Source organism: Pteropus alecto, unplaced genomic scaffold, assembly GCF_000325575.1.
Source record: "Pteropus alecto unplaced genomic scaffold, ASM32557v1 scaffold414, whole genome shotgun sequence".
NCBI classification, from domain to species: domain Eukaryota; kingdom Metazoa; phylum Chordata; class Mammalia; order Chiroptera; family Pteropodidae; genus Pteropus; species Pteropus alecto.
The window spans coordinates 1,947,291-1,965,609 of NW_006435781.1; the positions used below are offsets into that span (position 1 = coordinate 1,947,291).

General features: G+C 36.0%; 1 protein-coding gene across 1 annotated transcript in view; it reads left to right on the top strand.

Annotated features, from left to right (window-relative positions):
* Positions 1 to 18,319, top strand: part of DMD (dystrophin) — a 1,580,480-nt gene that overhangs the window by 1,511,533 nt on the left and 50,628 nt on the right. Inside the window, exons 67-73 of the mRNA XM_006911463.3 lie at positions 1,443 to 1,609; positions 3,847 to 3,958; positions 5,306 to 5,442; positions 6,141 to 6,179; positions 10,399 to 10,464; positions 11,576 to 11,641; positions 14,525 to 14,683. Of these exons, the coding sequence (XP_006911525.1) occupies positions 1,443 to 1,609; positions 3,847 to 3,958; positions 5,306 to 5,442; positions 6,141 to 6,179; positions 10,399 to 10,464; positions 11,576 to 11,641; positions 14,525 to 14,683 (746 nt within the window). The remainder of the gene's footprint in view (positions 1 to 1,442; positions 1,610 to 3,846; positions 3,959 to 5,305; positions 5,443 to 6,140; positions 6,180 to 10,398; positions 10,465 to 11,575; positions 11,642 to 14,524; positions 14,684 to 18,319) is intronic.

The window sequence follows — 18,319 nt, forward strand, 5'->3', positions numbered from 1 at the left end:
TACCCAGGCAGAAAGGATTATCAGGAATGAAGCACGAAGGATAAAAAAAGGGAAAACTAGGAATGTCCTATTCAGAGAAATGCACATTAAATTGAAAAGGTCTACGTTTATCTCTCAGATTGCTGTAAGCAGAGTGGAGAGAGAATGGAGAAGAGGCGCTATTTGTTGAGATCATGACTGAGAAGTATCCAGAGCTGACTAAAAACTAACCCACAGGTTCAAGAAGCCCAGTTCATCCTATAAAGTATAAATAAAACCCTAGGAGCACAACACAAGACAAGAAAAGGATAGAGTACCTTCAAAGGAACAGCAGTCAGCTTTACTGCTGACTTAACAGTAGCAACAGAGAAAGTGAGATAAAAATAGAAAAATATTTCAGTGTGCTACAACAAAATAAAAACAAAACTCCTGCAAAAACTTTCAATCTAAAAATCTATACCCAGTGAAGATAGCTGTTAAGAATATAGATTTTAAAAAAGAGATTTTCAGTCAAAGAAAACCTGAGAAATTCACCACCAAAAAACATTGGCTAAAGGAAATTCTAAAGGATATTTTAGGCAAAACTGATCCCAGATGGAAGATATGAGATGAAGGAAGCAATAAAAAACAAACAAAAGTGGTCAGTGTATGGATCAGTCTAACAATATAAAAAATTAAACCACTGTCTTGTAGGGTTAATAAAAAACAAGATAGAATTAAAATGCATGAGTATAGTAATACATACATCAAGTGATGGCAAAATATATTTCGAGTTTTCTAACATCATTGTACTGTTTGAGAGGAAGACAGACAAGGAAACAACAGGTCACCATGAAAACAGCACTAGATCTGCTGGAGTTTTGGATTCGAGTATCGGCTGTGCCACCAGTTAGTAGTGTGGCCTTTGAAACGCTACTTCTCTCATCTGCGTCTTGTCTGTACAATGCATCTTTGGGACCAGATGAATTTTAAAGCCTCTTCATTATGATTCTATGACACACTGAGAAATAGATTCTTTAGGGGAAAAAGGGAATCAATAGTTCTTGAGGTTTTTTTTTTTTTCCCCCCTCCTTTGAAATTTTATCAATAAACACTTAGATTTTACTTCTGGCTAACTCATCTATCTGTTCAAAACCCAAAGCTAAATATAGTCTTGCTCAGGTGTGTATTTTGCTTTTTGTTGTTTTGCTTTGTTGTCATCTAGTAGCCAAATAGAGTAATGGCAATTTACCAAAGCCTTAGGGATAGGTGGCTCATATAAATGCTAGGAGGACATCTGCAGAAATAAACTGGGGAAGTGGGCATCACTGTGCAACTACTGGTTTTTTTTTTTCTTTCTTTCTTTCTTTCTTTCTTTCTTTTAATGTATTACCTGAACTGACATATGCCTCTTTTACTTTCTCATTTTCTCTTCTCAAATTCTTCACCCCCCCACCCCCTCGCTGTCCCTCCTGTCTTTGCAGGCTAACAATAAGCCTGAGATTGAAGCGGCTCTCTTCCTAGACTGGATGAGACTGGAACCCCAGTCCATGGTGTGGCTGCCTGTCCTGCACAGAGTGGCTGCTGCGGAAACTGCCAAGCATCAGGCCAAGTGTAACATCTGCAAGGAGTGTCCAATCATCGGATTCAGGTATTAGGAACCAAAAAAAATGTCATTTTTTTCTTATCATTTCTCACCTTTTTATGACTTGATCTTTTACCTCCTGTACCAGTTGTTGTTAGTTTGTTCCTCCTCAAATTGGGAGAGGAGGTGATCAGGCTGGAATATCCATCACTCTTGTCACTTCCCTGATCACTGGGTTATTTTGGTGGATCTGACTCATTAGGCAGGTGTCCCTTTCCACCTTCATTCACTCTTCAGCTCTACAGAGTCACTTCTTCGGTGAACAGGACTGACTGCCTGTCTCCACTGAGATATTTGTCCATTTGTCCTTTAGGGATATACAGATAAACTGTGCCTTCTCCTTCCTGGACCCAAAACATTTTGTGTCTGTCTTTGTCTGTCTGTCTGTCTGTCTGTCTGTCTGTCTCTCTCTCTGTCTCTCTTTGTCTCTCTCTGTCTCTCTCTCTCTCTCTCTCTCCTCTCTCTCTTCATGGTCTTTTGTGCTTATAGAAACCCTCTAAGAATCAGTTATAAAACTAAGAGATGATTCTATTTTGGGAGACCCTTCATGGTAGCTCAGTGTCTCATTTACTTTGCACCACTTTTATTCCACCTAAAGTAACAAGATTTGTTTTTAAGAACCCTAGAACTTACTACTTCACCTGTGAATCTGATTATGCTCTTTGCATAGTATCCTAATGAACTTCTAAGGGAATATAAAGTATGCAAGCAAATGAAAGATTCACAAAGCAGCTAAGAAAAGAACATGTTCCTTATAAATTTAAAAGTGAAAGAGATGGGAAACAGAGGATTATTATTCTGATATTCTTAAACTGTCAAGGAAAACAATTGGCTCTTAAATCTTCAGCTTTGTTGACCTGTTTGGGGAGGTGGGATATTTTTAAATGAATCCATTTTATTGAACAATAACCCCAAGTCTAAATTCTGAAACGATGATCTATTTAAACATCTGGATCAACATCAAGGGTTCCTTAGTGATGAGTAAGCCATAAAGTTGTAAACTAGCTATATAGTCTATGCCTGTGCAGAATCCACTTAGCAGCTAAGTAAATACACTTCCTGGGTATGCTTGGACTTGTTTTTTAATAACTACTTTGTATCATTTGTGTGCTCCTGTCCTTCCATACTTCATGTTGTTTACAAAGTGGTTTTACAAAAACCTTTGGAAGTTTCTAAAGACTAGATAGACAACACTGAGTAGGCAGGCAGTGATTGCAAAGGACACCTTACCTTCCTAGGTTTTGGCAGATAAGAATGATACCATGGGGGATGGGGAGGGGAAGCTGCAGGGGAGAGGATTACATGCTTTGGAGGATCTAAGAACATTTTCATATTCACTTCTTTTGCCCTTATCAAATTAGATTATTTTAGGAATTAGCACTTCTCTTTCCTCTTTCCACCCCCCTTCCTCAAAAGATGGTTGGGATCTAAAAAAGGTAGCTTTTTCCCCACATTCCCATATGTCACACAAGGAATATGTTTATTTAAATTGGCTAAGATTCTCATCTGAGAAAGCAAAAAGCAGAGAGTATGAAACAAAGAATACAGTGTTCTGTGAATGGGAGGAAATGTACCATCTAGTACTCACAGATTATAAATTCCTTCATCTAATCTAATTTTTGTCCTTTCTTTGTGCTTCGGTTATCATATGGGTAATGTGATGAGGGATTTCTGAAGAGAGACATAAAAGCTATTATCCAAGTAACTCTCTGCAAATGAATCATGTCAGTCTGTACGAAGGTGTAATTAAAGCAAGATTTGTTTTAATGGAAAGTTCTTGCTTAATTTTCTTTTGTCTTATGAAATTGCTTTAGCCTTATTTTTTTAAATAATGGATTTAGAAAATTTTGACCCCATGATGGGTAGGGGGGCCTGCAATGCATCAAGCTCTCTCTCCTGGAAGTTCTTTCAAATTCTAGTATTTGGTCTTCAAAAGACTGGAAGTGTGCCAGTATCTTCTTACTTAATCTGAGAGTTCCTAGTAAAGTTTAAATAAGAGCTGAGTTTTTCGTCCCTCCTTCCATATGTTTATAGGATAATCTTTCTGCCAAAATGTTTTGCTACTGTAGGAGAAGCACCAGAGAAATCTGGAGGTAGGAAGTTAATCACTTGCCTTGTGGGATTAATGAACAGTGCAGTCTGTTTCTAGAATTAAGACAGTGTGGAAGTCGGTTTGTAAAAGAGTGCTCTTTGGGAATTGGATTTGAAGAAATACAGACGTGTTTGTTTTTGTTCTTTACCAGGTACAGGAGTCTAAAACACTTTAATTATGACATCTGCCAAAGTTGCTTTTTTTCTGGTCGAGTTGCAAAAGGCCATAAAATGCACTATCCCATGGTGGAATACTGCACTCCGGTAAGTTAGATGCCTCCCGACATGAGTTATTTTACCTGGAAGAAGTTTACATTTGGGGCAGTATTGCAGATCATGTGTAAGGCTGTGATGTCTTAAGTTACTCCAGATGGTTCCCCAGATGTTCCCCAGCTAAAGTGATGCCAAATTGTAGGCACCAGGGACTTATCTTATCCCTAGGGTGTAGGGCAATGCCTGGCACATGTGGACCATTATAGATACTCAACAGATATTTTGGGGTGAATAAATAGGTTTTTCTTCCATTTGCATTGGTTGAAACGAAGGCATTTTTTCATTTTTTTGCACAGCCCTATCGGTTGCATGGAGAGGTTTTACGGCTGTGTGGCATGTTGGGTATGGGGGTGTAATGTGAGTTCCCCAAAATTCATAATCCACTTCTTTCAATCTCTTGCTCATCTTTTATCTGGTTTATATACTAACACTTAGCAACTAAATGCTAGGTGTTTACCTTTCAAACTACCCTGTGTGAAATAGGTATTATTTTTATCCCCTTTGTACAAATGAAGACTCTCAGGTCCCAAAGCTAAATAATTTTCCCAAGGTTCTAGAATTAATAGGTGGAGCCTTCTCCTAAGACGTTGTTTTGGAAAAATGTCCTTAAACACTAGCTGCTTGCTATTCAAAGTATAGTCTATCAACCAGAAGCGCTGGAATCACATGGGAGCTTATTAGAAATGCAGAACCTCAGGCCCCTGCCCTTGCCTTTCTAAATCAAAACCTGCATTTTAGCAAGATCTGCAGGTGGTTCCCTATACACATCAAAGTTTGAGAAGCTCTGCTTTAGAGTACTTCTGTCTTCCATCTTCAGAGTGATCTTCCCAGTTTTTTCATTGTCTTTCTTGCTTTGATTCCTTTTGCAAAGGTATTCAATGATAGAGAATGAACCATGCAGTGAATAGAAGGATATTTAGTGGCTGAAACATGGTATCCGTGTGGACAAAATAGTTTCAAAATGCCATGAAGTGTGGCAAAACTTAAGGTTAACTTTTCGACTATAAGACTTCTATAAACCACCATTTATCGAGTAGCCTAGTAGTCGAGATACTTCATTTATTCATCATCACAACTTCTTGAGGTATGATTGCCCCCATTTCACAGATGATCTGAGCCTCAGATAGGCAAAGAACTCATTCATCCAAGTTAACCCCACTAGTAAATGTCAGGGTGGGTTTCCAAACCCTGGTTGTGTCTGATTCCAGAGCCTTCGCTCTCAACCCCTACTCTCTCCGAAATTAGAAAACCAGTGGCCTAAAGGAGGAGCACTGGAGTGGCCCTTGTCTTTAGGTCATACTTCTCCCAAGTCTGAACTCAGCGCTATTTTCCTTTCAGACTACATCAGGAGAAGATGTTCGTGACTTTGCCAAGGTACTAAAAAACAAATTTCGAACCAAAAGGTATTTTGCGAAGCATCCCCGAATGGGCTACCTGCCAGTGCAGACTGTCTTAGAGGGGGACAACATGGAAACGTGAGTAGTGGCAAAAGCAAAGCAGACTCTCATTTGATGTATATCTGAGCTCCTTTCAGCCGAATACCGTCCTTCACTCCCAAATGCAAACAGTCTCTCCTATTTCTTTCTCTAGATTTACTTTAGCTGAAAAAAAGCAAACAGGCGTAAATGTTCAATCGCCATTTTGCTGTGTCAGTTGTCCAAGGACAATTACCTTTTCCAAAAGTTTATCACAGGGAAAGCACCACATTACAACTGCTAATTATCTTACAAAGCTTTTTAAGAAATATGGGACTGTTTACAAACGAGTGATTCCAATATTTCATTTTGATTTTTCTCCCTCACAAATCCGTAGACGTGTGTCTTTTTTTGGATCTGATTGTGTGGTCATATCTAGTCACTTTTTTTTACTTGAAAGAAAATATAGTCACAGGAAATTACTTCACAGTAAGTAGTAATGATTCTCATGATCAAACTGATGTTGTCTTCACTTCTTTTAAACTGTCTCTTCTTTTCTCCATAACGCTGGTGGCAGTCGCACCACTGTTTGCTTTTCTTTTAATTCACTTTCCACTTTTGTTTGGCTGTAGCTTTCCATGGTTCATACTTAATTGGTTGGATTTTATTTATTTTGACCTTTCAGTAATTTTTTTTTTTTTTTTTTGTGCGGCTCAGTTTGCCTTTGTCTTTTCACCACCTCATTTTTTGTTTTGCAGTCCTGTTACTCTGATCAACTTCTGGCCAGTAGATTCTGCGTGAGTACTGCTGAAGGGTGCTGCTACCACCAACACATCTGCTTGCTGAGTTTTAAAATTTTTGTTTGGTTTGTTTATTTGTTTTGTTTTAAAGACATATTAATTTCCCTTTCATTTCATTTTTTTCTTCCCTTGATAAGACTTTGAGGGTGCCATCTACCACAGATCAGGAGAATCAGAATGAGGTTTTCAGGTCCCAACTGGTCAAATTTGAACCAGCAGAAATCCGGGCCTTGAGTTCAAATTAACGTCAAAGAAATTATTGGATTGTTAGTTCTATTCCTGGGAGATGTGTTTCTGATTACAGAACAACATATCTTGAGCCACATTTCTTGAGATTCAATGCTTTAGGACCTTTAAAAGGATGATGGTTTGTTCTTTAGGGCCTCTTCTAAGTGAGCAGATCATTAAATATCAGCAGAATTTGTTTTATAGTATGACGTTGAGTTTGGCTGAATAATTTCAATGAGATATGTGGACTTTTTATCAGGTTATGCCATGCTATCGGACTAATATTTATATACAGGAGCTCATTTTTGAACTAAACTCACTTTGCTCTCCTCTCCACACTAACTCCTCTCCACAATAACTGCTCAGCTCATGAGCAGTTATACGTTTACACTGGAAGGAAAGTGTACTGTAGTCTGTTATTACTATGGGTGTGTATTAATAATACTAATATTAGATACCAACTGATAATTGATTTATCTCAGAGTTTATAATGTTAGAAAACTCATTTGGGGGGGTCTTTATATTTTTAGCAAACAAAGTGTGCATGTTTTAAAGTCATCGTGTGGAGTTTTTATAACAAATTTTTGGTATTTCAAAATATACTTTATTAAAATATGTATTTAAAGTAAGATAGCTCTATTATATATAAGAGGTAGATGACCAATTTGGAAGATAGGCTTATGTGAGAATTCAGTTTATTTTTAGTGGGTCTTTTTTATTGTTCTACCATGTAATTTAATTTAAAGTAGATTCTTTTTTTTAAATCCTGTAGTGATAAATGTAAATGATTGAGGTTTATTTTAAGTCTTTATTGGCCTAAAGGAAATATAAGACATCTTTTTTTTTTTTTTTTTAAGCAGCATTATTATGTCCCTTAATTTTGAGATATGGGAACTATAAGTAGTGAACTACCTGATTTCTTTCATCATTGTGCTTAAACAACTTGGAGCTATTTAGATTCAATTATGTACCTTGTTATCGGTAATTCTTTTCCCTAATCCAAGTAGTCGATTTGTTTATAGAAGTTAGACCCTTTCGTAAATAAGCAGCTTTTAAAAAACTGATATACTGAAATGCTCAGCTTGATTGGATCCTGGTAAACAAATGAATTTACTCTGGATTGGAATAAATTTTAACCAATTAAAAAAATCCAAAGCACAGACATCCAAAAGCATAATTTTAAAAAAATGCATGGATAGCACAAAATAATAAGCAAAGAATAATTAACAGTTCCTTGAAAGGAAAGAAGAAAAACTGTTGATTTTTATACGTGAGTTCATGAGAAAAAAAATCATGACTATCAGTTTAATGTAACTAATTTTAAGTAGAGGATGTTTGTCTTAAACTGTGAAGAACTTTAAAATTAATAAAATCCTTTATTAAAATATCTTCTCTAACAACTGAAACGTACCCATTTTGTCCTCTTATAAAGTTTTCTGGATTATTCGGAAATAGTGGAAAGTTCTAATTTTAGAGAAGAAAACAAACCCAGCAGACTAAAGTCCCTGTTTTCTTTACCAGTAGTTTTACTATAAAGTCTTTATTCATAGGATTATATAATTTATAAAATATATTGTAAAACTACACTATTCAGGTAGAAGAGCCAAGTCCTAAGGTATTTTATTTTCCAAGAATTATATCTGATGTCAACAAATCCTATGATGATGACAGCATTTAATCCATTTACATGGATCATGGAATTTGAAAGTTTACTGAGATACAGATCTTTTATTTTTCCTAGACAAAACCTTTATTTACCTGGATTTGTCATATTGTTTGAAACTAAATCTAGCATAAACCTTTTATATTGTTTGTCTACAAATGAGACAGTCAAACAATATTCTTTGAGCTTTGAGACCTAAATAGATGAAAACTTATTAGTGGAGTTTTCACAAAAGAGAAAATAATGGTGGGTGGAATGGAATTGGCCATTAAGGAAAACAGAAAAAATCCTTCTGGATTTATTTTGTATTTAGGACGTGGGAAGGGAGAAGAGTATTCTTACCTTCCCTTTAAAAAGTGTTTTAGAAAGCTTGCATTTAGTTTTGTTGCTGGACTAAGTGGTTTTGTACTTTTACTAATTCTTGTTTTTTAAATGATTCTTCCCTGACCATTACTCCCTTTTGACTCATTTTCTGGTTTAATAAGTACCTCCTTTAGTGTGTATATTTTTTAGATTTCTGGTTATTATGAGTTCTCGTGCTTGTGCATGCTGTGTTAGGTGCTAGGTGCAAGGTGCATTAATAAAAAAAAAATAACATGGAATTATCCTCAAAGCTAAGAATTAAAACTCTGCATAAGATTTTCTGTATCAGATTTTATTAAAGTGTTTTGGATTTACATGCCTAGTTTTCTTGGTGTAGTTATGCTACACCAAGGTCTCAGGCTTTCTTTCTTCTCTATACTATTATAAGGGAAAACAATATATTTTTCTTGGTGGTGGGCTTTTAGCTTATAAGAAGTATATAACTAAAAGACTGGTCTGTTCTAGAAGATAGGGTTTCTAAACCAAATAATGCAAGTACTTAAATTATCTTTACTTGCAGTGAATATTTCAAAACAAACCTTAGCATTTTTCTAATAATGGGCTGCTTCGGAATTCCAAGAAACTAGCAGATTAACTCTCCAAACCTATAGTGAAGATTCACATGGAAATTTTTGGATCTGCCTAGTAAATTGGGTAGTCATCCTTTTGTTTCTTCATGATAGTTTAAACGTCTTTGTGATTTATTGCAAATTTGATTATGGTTTCTCTTGACATAAATTGGTTTCATAAATAAGATATTTATCTCTCAGGGAAGACTTCAGCTCCCTAGTTATTTGCTGTAGTGTATTGTAATCATCTTACGACTGTGTTTTAAGAAGTACGGATTTCTAGCACATTCCCTATGTAAATCTAGGTAACTGCATGTGGGTTGTTTTTTTTTATGTAAGAACAAAAAACAAATATCTTCTTAGTGTTCCTACCAAGTCCTTGAATGCTGCTTGGATGTTGGACTAAACCACTCCTCACTGAATAGATTACTGTTGACTTTTGGATTCATGTCTTTATCTAGGGGCTTTCTAAGACTAAGCCCGACCTAGTCTTCAAAACAGATGGATTTTTTTTTCCTAAGGTTAATCCAGAGCTGCTATAACAACTTCAAGGATAATTAATAAGTCAGATATGAAAGGGTAGAAAAAAATGTTAACCCTACCAAAATTCTAGTCTATGGAGCTAAAGAAAAAAAAAGGGAATTTTTATACCCAAGAAGTATATAGACTATTCATGCTAATTAATTCCTTTCTCTTGTTTTCCCCTCTGCATATTAATTAGCACATCATATCCCTAATAAGAAATATTTTCAGACATTGTGACATTCTATTGAATTTAGTCATTCTTTTAAAAAACATTGAAATATAATTTTGGGTCATTCAGTTTTATTCTTTGAAGTAGTAATCTAGTCCTGCTGCTAAATTGGTAGATGTAGTCCTTCTTTACAAAATTGCACAGACCAAGACATCTCGATACATGGAGTCCTAAGAAGTCATGGACTGGAGTGGCCAAAAATTGTTGACTGTGAATGTACTAGGCAAACGTTCAGTAAGAAGGGATCTAATAAATGACACAAGTGTAAACTGTTGAAAATTTCAAGCCCCATAGTGCTAAAACAATTTCAGAGCTAGAGGATATGAGATTACAAGGTAGGAGGGCAAAATGTCACGTAGAGATGGTCTCCTTCAACCTTTTCTAAAATTGAAACTTTCCACAGAAGTTTTTGATCTCTCTTTATGGCTTTTGATAACAGTAGAAGCATGAGAATTCTTCTCTCAAACCTGGATTTAAAATACTGGATGATATCTAAAATAGGAACAACTAAAGGTGTACATTGTCCATAGAATTAGAATAAAAGCATTCTAGGCCATGTATATAACATAACTGTGTGGTGGGGTTTTTTTCTCCATTAATGGATGGTATCTGTGACTAATCACATTTTCTGCCTTATAGGCCTGCCTCGTCCCCTCAGCTTTCACACGATGATACTCATTCACGCATTGAACATTATGCTAGCAGGTATGAGACTAGTTGAATGCCAGGCAAATATTGATTAAAGTAACTAACCAAGGAAAGCTAACCTATAATAATTTTAAATGAATCTTCCCCTCCCCCCAATCTTGTCTGATTTCTACTAATTAACTTGCCCTCTAACGTGCATGCCATTCCACTGCATGTTGATTTTGGACACCAGTAAAAGCATTAGTCCAGAACAATCTCCCCTAACCCTGGCCTTTAAACATTTCTGGTAGTTTTATTATGTTTCGTATACTGAGCACGTTTAATAAATTGGCTTAGACATCGTATAAGCTTCTTAGAAAACTGCTGGACCAGACATACATATGTGAAGAAATGGTACTATGTTATGTGGAGAATATGAAAGCATTGGCTTTCCATTTGCGTGTTTATTTTACATAATATGCTATAAAGAAGAGAATAATTGATTTCCCTAATCCTTGGACCTTTCTGTCTCACTTTCTTTGTGTTTGAGATAATTTTTATTCCTAAAAACTAAATTGCTAATAATAAGATATCTTATGCTCGTTAAATCTGTAAGAGTATGGTTAACTTTTTTTTTTTTTAGTTGTAAAAAGACTTTATTATTGTCTGAGGTGAAGGAGGTTTTCAAAGGTAAAAAATTGGTAGCAGAATGTGTAGAGCACTACTGTGAATCCATCCTTTATCGATATTCTCACTGCTGAACATGTTTATCAACCATGGGAAGCGTTAACTAGCTATATATGTCTGTTGTCAGTGGAAAGCTTTGACGGTCTTAAAAAAACAAGGGGTAGTGTAAGGTACAGAGTGTATTTATTGTGAGGGAAGCTTTTCTTGTGAAGACAATGACCTGTCCTCAGTGAAAGGAAGATCGATCTGCGAAGAAAAAAGGAAAAACAACAAAATACAACTTCCCTTGTAATTTATAGCATAAATGTAAAGCTACTAACTAGCTGTGGTCTACTACTCACTGCTTCAAATGGTTAGGCCAACACACACATCCTTTAATTTGAAGGATTCCTTTCTCCTCTTGGCGTGATTTATCCTTTAGTTTTCAGGAATGTTCGATTAGGTCTTGAATAGATTCTAAGAAGTCACATAAGTTTTAATGAGCTTTTACGTTTTTTATCAGGCTAGCAGAAATGGAAAACAGCAATGGATCTTATCTAAATGATAGCATCTCTCCTAATGAGAGCATGTAAGTATCCTGTCTCTTTTTACAAAATGTTCCTGAAGATGAAATTGCTTTGAGGGATTTAGAGGTAGGGTAGCACAGAAGATAGGAAATAGCATTATATGCATTTGATCTTTCAAGGAGCCATTCATTTACTCTTTTTTCCCGTAATTCTTAACCTAACACAGAATGAGCTCATCCAAATGTGGCATTATTGGTATTCCAGAGTAGCAAACACAATTTGCCTTATTCTTATTTAATACCATATTATCACAAATTGCAGAGTTCCAGATACTTTAATTAAATGCTTAATTTCTGACCAGACCTGCCAGATATGTAAAGGGGTTGGATATAAATTTTTTAAGCAATGGCTTGGTATTTTCTCCATTCATGGGTAGTGGAGATATATAATCTTGGTATAGTTGCATTGGTATTCCCCTATGGTAGGTTAGTTTCCTTCAGAAGTCTGAAGTAGTAGATTTTTGTGATTTAGCATCTTCACGAGCTAAATAAAGTGAGACGATCTAGTAACAGGTCACAGGTTTTTTTGTGGGATGATAAGCCAGCTGTGTCCAACTTAAGGAAGGAGAGCGAGTGATGTTAAAAGTGGCAGAGAACACAGCTCTGGCAGGGAAACAGGGCTTCATTATAGAGTACGGGGGTGGTCACAATAAGGAAGACAGAGGAAATTCGCCATGAATGAAAGGCCTGAGGTGGAGGAAGCAGATTAAGAAGCTAAAATGATGGGGGAAAAAAAAAATAAGGCTCTGCTAACTGAATAGATGAGTTAGAGAGATGAAGTCTAGTCAGAGTACAATGATGTTTTTAGTTTGATAACACTTATGGATGTCTCACTCCTTTGTCATGGAAAATCTAGGCAAAGGGAAGAATAGTAAATTTATCATATGTAGTAGATATGGCAACCCAAAGTTACACTCAGATGAGAAAAAGACCTTTAGAAGGATTAGGCTGAGTGTGATAGTGTCAGTGGCATTTATACATCACTGGTTATTGAAGACATGGGAATAAATCATCTCATCTGATACAAAAAGGCGATTAAGATAATAAAGAATCAAGTCAACACTCCACCATTTCTGTATGACTTACTTAAAACAAAATAAAACAACCTTTTCCCCAAACATAGCTGTGGTGCATTCTCTTTCTTAGCTATGGGGAAAAGTATTAATAGTATTAACATATAAAATACTTTGACAGGAAAATATGTGACCAAAGAATGAGCCAAATGTAAACAACCTGAATGATTTGCTTCTTTGGGTCACTGATTTTAATATTAGTAGCTCTAGCACATTCGAATTAATTCAAGTTGTATCTGTATATATAATAATGGCTGCCATTCATTGACTGCCTAAGAGAACAGTAAGAGAAATTTAATTATAGCTATCTGTTATAATTAAAAATGGGAAATTCTGGCAATAAATTTCAGAATTTGGGAAGAGGAATAATAAATTAGGTGGTAAAACGGCTTTTGTTGTATTTTTAAATGAAATTTAGCTTTAACTCATTTTCAGGACATAAAATCCATTTTGCCTCGTTAGGTGGTAAAATCATGAGATTTTAGGGGGTAGGTCTGGGAAGTGATTTGGAGGATTGGTCTACTTCATTTAAATGTTTATTTTTAACACCCAATAATTATTTTTAGTCAGCTTTTCACTTTTCATCCAATCACCTGGCTTGATGGACCAAAATCATATAAATCGGGATTTTTCCCTAAACATCTGAATTTTTTTTTCCAACTCAGAAGACATGGAGATGAGAAAAAGAAATAAAGTGGGTGTGAGGAGGGGAATATTATTAACCTCTCATCTTAATGGTATTTAGCCAAACAGAGCTTCAGTCTAAGAACACAGAGGTGGTCTTTTTTTTCCCCCTCGGAACAAAGTTCATACAGCTTGGAGGTACACAGTCTTTTTAGGAGCTATGAGCAGTGCATTTAGAAAATAATTTCTTCTGTTTAGTAGAGAGTTCCTAGTTTCAAGGAAAGATTGTCGCTGCCTCCCAAAATATAAATAAGCCTTTTGCTTCTTGGTTCCCCAAGATTAGTCCTTAAAAGTCACTCTAAAGAATGAGTTGTTCAGTTTTCTTTTAGTCACCTTAAATGGCTTTTTTTCCTTTCAATTTTTGTTTTTCTATCTAAATAATAATTGAATCAAGCAATCTTTTGATTCATTATTTTTCATTATTTTTCATTATTTTTACCATCCTGCCTCTGTGGCTTTTATATTTTTCATTATTTTTCATTATTTACCATCCTGCCTCTGTGGCTTTTATATTTTTCATTATTTTTCATTATTTTTACCATCCTGCCTCTGTGGCTTTTATATTTTTCATTATTTTTCATTATTTTTACCATCCTGCCTCTGTGGCTTTTATAAGTTCAAACAAGGCTTACTTAAGCAACCCTTTTTGATTACATTGCCATCCACTGAACAGAATATTTACTCTATTATTTTAAGAGCTACAGTTTTTTCATGGTCAGTATCAACAATAGTGTGGTTTAGCGAACAGATTATCTTCACAGGTTTGGTAGCAAAAGCATTGTTAAAAAAAAAGCATTATACAGCCATTGTTATATCTTTTAATATTTATTAACTATTGGTTAAACTGCTGACATAGAGTCTCAGTATTTCTGTAATTCTGCCGTTCATTTACCCATGTAAATAGGCCAGTCAAATTCAATCGGAAATAGAGCAAGAAACACTCCGAATACACCAGTAGGATGGTAGACCACAACCTCAACAGTATCAAAATGTCTTTAGAAACCGGAAAAAGGATCTAATTAATTGTTAAGAGCAAATAAATGTTTCTATATTTAAATACCCACCCGAGTCCCTGACCCTCAAAGCAAATAAGGGGGAAAAAAACAAAACCTTTGATTTTATTTTCCAGAGATGATGAACATTTGTTAATCCAGCATTACTGCCAAAGTTTGAACCAGGACTCCCCCTTGAGCCAGCCTCGTAGTCCTGCCCAGATCTTGATTTCCTTAGAGAGTGAGGAAAGAGGGGAACTAGAGAGAATCCTAGCAGATCTTGAGGAAGAAAACAGGTGAGTTTTCTTTCTAGCTTTGTCATTGGTATGCAGAGTGCATACACTTGCACACAGAGAAAAGTGCCAGGAATCTTCACTTAGAGTCGTTCTATGTCTAATTGTTTTCTCCAGTAATCTGTTTAGCACCATTTACGGATTCTTATTTTCATTATCTGAAAGAAGAAAATGAATGCAATAGTATAATGAAGAACTCATATTTTAGGTGTTAAAGGAATTAATGCTGATGCACGGTGGTATTTGATTGGTTGCATGTGTTTCAGAGGCATTGATTTTCTATTTGAGAGTAGAATTTAAGAACAAAGCAGGTCATTTAATTTTATGATTATACAATTTGTACATATGTTTGGCCATATTATCTCTCTCGAAGCATTTAAGAACGTTGGTTCATCGGCTTGGTCATATTTGGGAACAAATTGATTCATCTTATTTCTCATCATCAAATACAGACATCATTTATGTTCACCATCATAACAGAATAGTGAGATGATTCCAGTTGTCAATCATCACCTGAAAAAGATGTTCATATAAAAATACTAGAAATTGTAGAAGTAAAAGACTTAAGAAAATTTGCGATGACTGCAGAGAGGACAAAGATGTAAAAATCTGGGATATTGTGTGGTGTCAGGAAAATGCAAATCATTGGACTTTTACTTTTGTATTATATTTATTATATCATAGGTCCCTTGGTCAAGAAAGGCTTTTTACACATGATCACTCCTAATTCAGTGTGCCTTCTTTAGACAAATGCCACTGGGCAAGTCTTTAAAGGAGCAATTGTTCAAATTTATGGGACTTGAGTACTTTCATCTCTTTGGTTTAGCCCAAGGCACCAAGATATCTTAATCTAGGCAGCAGGGTGTATCTGAGAAATAGTACCCTCAGGGAGTATGTCACCAGGAGATGAAAAAGCAAACTGCCACTCATTCAGTGCTTTCTGCTGCCACTTCTTTCTTTCTAGCTCTTGATAGCCCTGACCTGTGGCCAGAGCTCCTTATCTAGGCGGCTTCCCTTTACTCTTTTCCCCACCCTTCCAATAAATCCTCCGTACTAACTCTAGTTGTACATCTTTCCAGAACGAAGACCCATCATGGCATTGGATTTCTGCAAGTAGAAAAAAAACTCCAGCTCCTTAGCTGGGTATTGAAAACCTTCCACAATTTTCTCTTAACCTGCTTTTACAACTTCATCTCTTGTACCTGCGTTCCAGCCACGCTATCATAGCTGTTTCTGAATGCATCCTGCTCTCATCCACTTTCTGGGTCAAGCTCAAGTTTACTCCTTAGCTTAGCTGCTAAGCCCCATCCCTTCACTGCCATGTTTGACAAAGGAGTCCTACTCATTCTCCATGACCTTGCTCAAAATAATTTTCCTCACAGCCCTGCTAGATCACTGCATTTGGAAGTAATTTATCTTTGGTCTATGTTCTCAGAATACTTTGGGCTTTTCCCATAGAATTTCCAGACCCTTTGCCTTTTTATCAGTTTTTTCCCAACACCTCCCTCTACCATGATGGTGAATGCCTTTGGGGCAAGGATTGTCTTAATCCTCTTAAAGTCTATTTAGTGGATACTCTGGAACTCTTTGGTAAAAACGTAAGTTAGAAATACAACCAGGGTGTCACATGAGTACCATCCAGGAGGCAGCATGTTTTGGTTTTCATGGTAACGTTTTTGGTCTTATTTGTAAGACAAGTTGGCGATGAAGACCATGCATAGAAAAAACATTTTCCTCTGCTTTATTGAGAATCATCATTAATATCCATTTATGTTAAATCTTTAATTATTTTAGGGGTCAAAGTCAAACAGGAAGAAAAGTTGGAATTGACATTATAAATAGAATTGTATTTACCCAGGGGTGAAAATATTTTTATACTATGTGATCGTTGCCATTGTGTAATAATCTTTGTATCTCATTGGTCAAGAGGTATGTCTTGTTCGCTGTTAGCATACTTTCCTTCCATACCATGAAAACCAAACTAAAGAGTGTTGGTAAAGAGTACTAATAATTATCATTTATATATAATATAATCATTTTCAAAGCACTTTAATATAACTTTGAGTCACTTTAATCTTCCTAAAATCTCCCTAAAGAAGATGGATGGGAAAATGCAGGTTCAGAGAGGTTCAAATGGCTTGACCCAGATTTCACAATCGGCCACTGGCAGAAGCAAGTTCAAATCCAGATTTTTCTGACTCAAAATAGCCCCAGAGAATAGAGTCATTCTGCGTAAATATCATTTACGTAGGACTGTGACATATTCCCTAGAATGGACTTTAATTTAAGGGCATATTTTTAAGGACTAGATATGGTTAAACCAGTTTATCTATTTGTGGTACAGTGATAACCACTTTACCCTGTAAGATATTCAAGACTATTCTCCGCCCGCCCCCCCAGTGGGACAGTTTATTTTCTGAAAGAAAGGGAAAAAAAATTACACCAAGGCTGCTTAGAGCTCCAAAATGAAGAATCTGGTGTTGATGCAAGTCTTTGTGTAAGTTATCTTGACCTTTAAGTAAAGGTCAGGATGAGCTTCCTTCTTTCTCCTTTCACTTTGTCACATTTTCACTTCCTACCAAATCCCAAAGAAATGTCTCTATAGAGCTCCTCTCCTGAAAATAGTCTATCTGGTTTCCTTTGTTCTGTACTCTCCTGTTTTCTTGAACTTCTGCTCAAATCTCTTCAGTGCCATAATAGCTTAGCTTTCATGACCCGTGAATTCAGTGCTGCTTAACTTAAGGACCCTTTAATTCACCATTTCCTGTCCTTCCTCCGAGAGAGCCCAGGAGGTCATTAGATACCCTCTCCCAGTGCCTCTGCCAAGCTGGCTGTATTTCCCAAGTCAAATTGGCCACATAATTGGACAAATACGAGCATACTTTTAGAGAAAATGGGAATGGATAATTAAAATTGAGATCGTCTCATGACCTTTGGATGTGTACTTACTATATCTATGTGTATTTTGTGTTCCTTTATTCTGTAACTATGACATCTCCAAATGTCAGTTAGCAAAGGACAGAGACTCGGAGATCCGCATTCCTGACTAGACATGTTATTGAATTCTGTTAATTATTCTTATTCATGAGACCTCCCCTCCATCCCCTTGGAAAACAGAGAATGGTTAATTTAGAAGCGTCTCAGGGGTGTCTTATCTGTCTTTAAAATTTCATTTCTTCCAATTTTTGCACATAGTATTCAATAAATGTTTGTGGAATAAATTATTGAATAAATGAATTGAAATGAAGCTGAATTTATTTTAATTGTAGCACTCATGCATGTACTTTTGACTAAAATCCTTTTTAAAACCTAATTTCATAGAGAAAAGCCTTTCAAAAGCTTTTCTTCCGCTTGCTTTTCAAAATACTTCCCTTTTTCAAACTTCTCTTGATTAGTGCCAAGTATTGCTTTGTCATAAATTTAGAATGTTAAAAATTCATTTTCTAAATTCCAGGCCCTGTATGTCTCACCCACTGGCATTCTCTGATTCTTGGTTAATGCCACGAAGATAAGGTGATAGCTCTTAGCAAAGATACATCTGACTCTGAATTTTCTCAATAGTGTCTGTCATAAATTTGGGTGACTGATGCCTAATACAATCTTTAATGTTTCGCGTCTGCGTGAGGTCTCTCCCTCCTA